Genomic DNA, 7,500 nt, shown 5'->3' with positions numbered 1-7,500 from the left:
GTGTCTTTAAATGTGCTACAAACAACACATCATACATTTCAAATCACACATACATTAATAATGACTTTTCACTAATCTAAATTTAGCGACACCAATAATCTGTCTTTCAAAGAATCTTTAACATATCCGTCCTTAGTGGAAACACTTTTTCATCTACCATGTCTTTGCCAAAGTCTATCCACAGTCTTATTATTGACACTTATAGATGCTCCACCAGCACGAAAAGAATGAAGTCCATATTTAGAAGAAACATAACCCAATAGACTTAACTTCTTCTTGAAACTATCATTTATAGTAGAATAACTTATATGCTAATTATTAGAAATCAATTTGAAACAGTGTTTAACATTACACAAATAAATTGGTCTAAACACATAATCAGTAGATGAACATGCAATATCTGCAACACACAAATACTTTTCAAACAATTTCACAGGACATGTGTCTGTATTAGTTTTTGCAATCAGAACAGTATTACCCTCTCTTAAAATGTCCGTTTTTGACTTTTCAACTTTAATATCACAATGCGTATCTAAAAATACAACATCTGATCTTTTAACAGACAAAATTTCACTTATCCTAAAAAACCAGCAGATAAGAAAAAGATTGTAACGTCTCTTAAATACCCCAAAGAACATTCGCTCTCAGAAACAAAAGTGTGATAAAAATTCTTTAATATATCTGATGTAATAGGCTCTTTTTTAACTACCGGCTTTGCAATTCTCCGAATGCATCCAAATAAATACATCATAATAATCCTAGTAATAAAAATAACATACTACATAAACCATACCTTTATGTTCTTCAATACTTAATATACTATTCGAACTGTCCAGTAACTGCATTGCAAACAATAAACTTGCAAATATTGTTAATTCAATGAGACTTTCGTTCTAAGAAAGTTCGGTAACCTGACAACACACATCATATAGACTGGCTTTAAAAACGGTCAACTGACCATACAAGCCAACTGGCTTTCAAAATCAGGCCAATTGGCCTTACACAACTTGGTCCAATGACCACAAGAGACATGCACAAATACCAAACACATTTTACTAATGTTCTCACAATCAATACGTATGTTCTGCTGTTAAAATTAAAACTACCGACTTGACATTTGATTTAGGTTCAATTCACAAACACAGACATACTTTAAGCTACTGATCGAACCCTGGCTCAAATTTCCATGCAAATAGCATAAGCTCAATTGATATACTAGAACACCGTATTAATTTTGATTTACTAATTTGAAAACAACAAAATGCTTAACACCCTCAAATACAAAGCTATAGGTACTTGGTCGGCTGCAAAACTCGTCAATTTTTGGAATTTTAACCCATCAAACAAATCTCAACGAAAACCGGTATTGATGCAAGGTTGAATTTCTGTGATTTAAAAGGAATACATGTACCATCTGAGAATAATCCCTGTTGCTGAACCGTTACTTGTTTTTGTTCAATTAAACGCAAAACCTAGAAACTCATTCATTTTTACGTGCTAAACCATAACCATACTCTCTTTCTCTTCTAAATAATATGTATAGACCAACATCATTCGGTATTTATCAAACCTCAAATAATTTCATTCACTCAAAATTCGTTAATGTAGTATTATCCATTAACAAAATACTGTCAACTATTCCTCCTCCTCATCAATTACGTTAGCATCATCATCAACATTTATAACATCATCATCAATAAAATCATCATTATTAATCTTAACAAGTTATTTTCTAACACATAATTACACAAAAAAAAACAAAATATACCTTTCGAGCTGCCCTCTTACTATAATGTTACACTATTAATTATTTATTCTTCGAACTGTCCAGCTTCTGAAAAAATAAACTTCGCCAACATGTGTAAATGCAATTTCAACATGTGTTTTGAGACATTTTAGTGAACTGACACGCAAGCAAACTGGCTTATACGCATCTGAAAAAATTTGCTTTCAACAAACTGTCAACGGACAACCCGAGCCAACCGGTTAATTTACATAAGCCAATCTGGCCCTTAATAACATACATTTAATGTTCTCCAATATATATAATATCCTTCGAACAGTTCAATCTTAACATTAAATAAAAACAAAAATGTAAATGTAAACGCACGTTTTAACAAGTTTGGTTAACAAACTACACGCGCTAACTGGGTTTATCCACATCTGGTCAACTAGCTTTCACCAAAACGATAAGCAAATTACACATGTTAACTGGCATTCAAAAAACGGCCAAACACCATAAAAGCAAAATGTCTTTACACATCAAGCCAACAGGCCACCAAACAAGAACAAAAACTATCACGAAAACAAAATGACTTATATTGCAAATAAATCCGGTCTACTTTTGTTATCATTACAGAACCTAATCTTTAAAAATGCATTTAACTATGACGAAACTAAATTTAACAAAACCGATAAATGCCTTTCATCTAAGTTTAAAACAACAGTCTTATTGTCAACGCTCTTTTCAAACCAAATTTATACCACAGTTTATCCAAAGTATCGTTAATTAATTAGCACATATGCATGCACCATTATTGACACCAACCTTGCAGGGAAAACTTAACGTCTTAAATTATTATGAAAAATATAATAACTCTTAATGTTTTAATTCAATTTAGAGAATTTTTTTTATTGTATACAACAATAACATATAAACTGTTTATTCAATATCCAACGAACGAGATGTAATATATGCAAAACACAAACCTGTTTCGAAAAAAAGTTTACAAGACAAGTCTCTATAGCTGTTTCATAGATGAATAGAATATATATTTCCGTAATGTATCGATTTTTGATGTTACATTCTTAATTCACAATTGGAATACCTGAATAGTTTAAAGATATGTTCGCATAAATTTTCATCCGCTCATTATCATACCACGTCATATATCGCACACAACCATCGTGCTGAATTATAAGGAAAACGGCAGTTAATTGTTATTAATCGTTTGTTGAATTATACGTTTGGAACTTATACACAAACTTGTAACACATGTATTACCATATAAGGTGTTATATCTTAAAAACAATAAAAATAAAGCAAGGTGTTCGTAAAAACATGAGGGAGAGTGATCTAACTCTGCTATCAAAACAACCTGGTGTGACACACTATGTGGCCTTACCTATATATAATCCTACCAGACCATTACATGTGCGACCTCTTTTTGAACTTAAATAGTTTCATTTTTACCCAATAATCAAATCAATTGATGTATCTGAATAATTGGAACTAAACAAAAACTACAGCACAAATAAAGATATGGAGCATGTTATTGAATATACGTATCATAAAAGTTAACAAGGAACACAACCTGTGTTAATTTCAATCGGAATGTTGTTGCCAGTGTTATTACAATAAACAGAACCAACAAGTCTGACCTTTGTTCGAAGTTCCAGCTCACCATTCCGCTTCTAGCAGAGAATCAGTCCTCTCATCGAAAATCTCCTTCCGAATACTATGTATTTCGCAAATGATTGCCTAAACTACTTTATCACCCTTTCGTTTTCTTGTTCCATAACGTTTGCCTGTCAAATACACCCTCGAATGGCGACTCAATAGATGTGCAAATCAAATATACCCCAAAACGAAAAACTCGTGCGCTCTCGCGCTAAAACATGCACACAAAACCCGTGCATTATTCGCGCTAAACCATTACCATAATCTCTCTTCTAAACAACACGTAATAAACCATTCTATACCGTATTTATCAAACCGAGAATAATTTCATATAATCATTCATGCATGGTGTCAGTCTTTCAGTTATGTGGTCAATAAATATACAAGTCTTTCATATTATCCAACACATTGACCAACTATTAAAGTCGGTAAGTCAACATTGTCACTTTTATTTTCACTAAAAATCCAGTTTATCCAGTTTGAAACGTATACCTGACGTTTTCTTTTTTACTGATCTTAATTCCTTTGTTCTAGCTTTCGTTTGTTTATTTGGTCAGATTTTGGTGTATCACTATCTTTATTATCCTTACAATTATTCGCTCCTAAAAAGTTACGAATGTTGATTTTTTTCAACGACGACATTATGCGGGAATATAAACGCTGTCACGATAAACATAACCCCACGCGCACTGCAGACTTGTTACAGTTCCAGCATAAAGCCCAGCTTTTCTATCGTTTAACGCACAGTCTATTAAAATCATAACCAGATTTGCACGTGTTACCGTATCAAAGCACTGGCTGATCTAGTTATGAAGTCGCCCGGTCAGGCGAGTATTCTGGAGATTCCATTCGCCCGAGGCTATACTACGGTCGCCTATGCGGGCGACCGTTATTTTACACCCCTGGTTGAATATTCATTGACAATTTGATATCGCATAAAATAATTAAATTGTTTATTGACAAATAACAAAAAACACCAAACAATAAGTTAATTGTTCGTTTCATGGCCAATTTCAATAAGTATAATATATCTGCTATGTAGCTTGAAAGACAATATGCTGAAAGGAATTAACTAGTGGGTGGATTATGTTAATTGTTTTCAGCGCGAACGATCTCTTATCAAGTTTTGTGCTTTATTTCAGAGAGAGTTGCAATGATTGCTTTGTAGTGAAATGCTATAAAGAACATTATTTAACTATTACTACCTTTTGTACGCTGACATTTCCAATCTCCACGCAGAGTTGTCGTTCCTTGCGCTCACATACAACTCTGCATAAGGCTCAGCACGCCATTTTGTCTACCAAATAGCTAAAACCGAACAAACGCATACAATTTATATTTGAGTGGATATTTAAGATCGCATGCATTTAATTAAGAAAAATGACTTTTAAATGTACGATTAGTCGTGCAAAAACTTGTGAGTTTTAATGCAACTCTTTGGAACTATTTTATTGCCCATTTACACAGATGTTATCATTCCACGCACTTCACAAATGTAAACAATTGTTTATTGAGTGACGTTAGGCATTGCTTCGACGTATTTATGTATGTTGGTTTCTTAACATAAAAAAACATATCAATTTTATAATAATTAATGAAGACTGATATAAGATATCATTGTATGAGATGGTTTTCTTTAATGCAGTTAATGCAATGTAACCGTCGTGCAAGAGATTGTTTAGTATACTGTAACCTCAATGATGAAAGCTTGGAATAATCATGACATGAATGAGACGCTTTCAAAACAATAGTCCGTTCTGAGCCCAACACAGAGGTGAATGTAATGTAACCGTCGTGCAAGAGATTGTGACATTTCATCTCATATTTGAATTTAAACTGTGTAGGGATTCGAAAGCGATATGCTTTTAAAAACAACGTAACTGTTTGTTTAAACAAAAGTAATATGATCCAATCAATATAATATACCAATAATCACACAACAATAGAGACAGAGAATATTATTGAAACAAATAGTTATTGCTAGTTCAACAATTATATTGATAAAACATAACTAAACCCCAATAGTTCCAAAGTTTAAAACTGTAAAATATATGTCGTGCATTGTAAACTATCTTTAAAAAGCTATTGCTTGTATTAATAAAATATAAGAACGAACAAGTCTTAACTAGCGATTTTGATTGGATTTTTTTTGTAAGTGTATACAAATTGTATGCAACCAACCGTTCAACCAACAAGCCCAACAACCAACCAATGGATCATCCAAAAGGGAGACCTCTCACCTTTTGACGTTTGTTTGTTGTAGGGCATACTCAAATCATTATTTGGCACGATTTATATTCGGTCATACATATTCCTGTGTTCTATTTTTAAGATTATGGGACGCGTGGCCACTGTTTAATTTATTGACGAGTTTAACCCATTTATGTCTAGTGGACTCTGCCATCCTTCTAAATTGGATCAATTTATTTCCAAAATTAGGAATGTCTAGTATATTTATTTCTATATTTAGAATATTTCTTACAGGAATTTATTTATGCAAACAGCGCAGACCAAGATGAGACGCCGCATCATGCTGAGACGTCTTCGCTGTTTGCCAAGGCCTTTTTACAGGACGCTAGGCATAAAAGGATTAATTTAAACATTATTTCGAAATAGTCCGTTTTAACCAAAATAAATTACGAAAATAAATCGTTTTGTCCTTCTAGGTTTAAACATTGAAGATAATTAAACTGTCAAATCCCGTTTATTTTGTCTACAGTTCTTCCGTGTACCTGTATTAATATATAATACATATTACATAGATACATATCATTGGGAAAACCCAATATTTCGCAAAACCGAAGAAACACTGACCGATTTTCGGTATACCGATTGTTGTGCTAATTGAATGTTATACGGTTTGTAATTTAAAAAGGATTTTAAAAGAGTCCGCTTGAATGGAAGTATTAGAATAGTTTATTTAAGCCCACTAGTGCATTTATCGATCAATTTCATTTTTAACATGATTTTAAAGACTTGCTATTTATGGATCGGTTATTTGACTTCTAGTAGTAAATACATAAGCGTCTATATTTATTTACACCTAAGCGAAAGTGTGGGTTTACTCCTAGCATATATAGAAAAGGATTTAGACTACCGATTCAAAAGGACGTAACAACTCGATAAATACACTTTTACATAAACATTTTATTATTTAACGTTGTGCGAAAGACTTATTATCAGAAATATACTAAACTAATAATACAGAAAATTATAAGATGACAGCGGAATCATGCACTTTTTTGTTTATGTTGCTTGGTGGATTTATATTTTTATTTGGAAAATGTATTCTCCTGTTCGCTCCTGAGATATATCACCACGAGTTTAACCAAACATCCATCATGCGCGCCTCCTTCCTAGGTGCCACAAATCAAACGAACTGTGAGAGGCGACGTAAGCTTTATATTACTCCAATTGAGGCAAAACATGCTGATTTTGATGAACATTTCTGCGCTCATAGTGAAGAGCTAGGTAATGTTGTTTTTCGTTTCTCATGTCTTAAAATAGAGTTCTCTTTCTAAGCTACCAAAAGCTGTCATACATGTCGTTTTTACATTCTTTGATTAATTGTATATATTCCAATATCATTAATAGGTGAACATATCAAATATATGAGCACATAATCGATATATAAACATAAAACTAAATTTATAATATCCGAACATTTCAGCATGTCTAAAATGTGCACACTGTTAAATCAACACAAGTATTTAGTCCATTTAAAGAAGCTTTTGGTACATCTGTTTGAAATAATAAAATCCTTATGCATTATCATTCATTGAAATAAAAGTCGAGGGACGAAAAACATCAGTTTTATTGATCCAATCTTGTTTAACCATACCATCTGAACTCTTGAAAAAAAATAATGAAAGTTATGTTAACAGAACATCAAATTATTAAAAATGGTAAATGCATGGGTTTATAGTCTGAATATGATAATTGGCTCATCTTCAATCGACTTTTACCCCTCGATCACTAGGATACAAGTCGTCTGTTTACATTCGGCGCAGTATGCAGCCATGCACATAGGCTCATTTCCCTCTCAGGTTCTCATTTAGTGGGTGGAGAGAAGCAAGCGTGGGATTATATTTGTGTTCAGG

General features: G+C 32.8%; 1 protein-coding gene across 1 annotated transcript in view; it reads left to right on the top strand.

The window, feature by feature from the left end:
* The first annotated feature begins 6,328 nt into the window (after positions 1-6,328).
* Positions 6,329-7,500, top strand: part of LOC127848603 (uncharacterized) — a 6,975-nt gene continuing 5,803 nt past the window's right edge. Inside the window, exon 1 of the mRNA XM_052381152.1 lies at positions 6,329-6,871. Within this exon, the coding sequence (XP_052237112.1) occupies positions 6,619-6,871 (253 nt within the window). The 5' untranslated portion in view covers positions 6,329-6,618. The remainder of the gene's footprint in view (positions 6,872-7,500) is intronic.

The sequence above is a fragment of the Dreissena polymorpha genome, chromosome 10, assembly GCF_020536995.1.
Source record: "Dreissena polymorpha isolate Duluth1 chromosome 10, UMN_Dpol_1.0, whole genome shotgun sequence".
Classification (NCBI taxonomy): Eukaryota; Metazoa; Mollusca; class Bivalvia; order Myida; family Dreissenidae; genus Dreissena; species Dreissena polymorpha.
The sequence above is the reverse complement of the archived record's forward strand: the minus strand, read 5'-3'. Positions and strand labels throughout refer to the sequence as shown.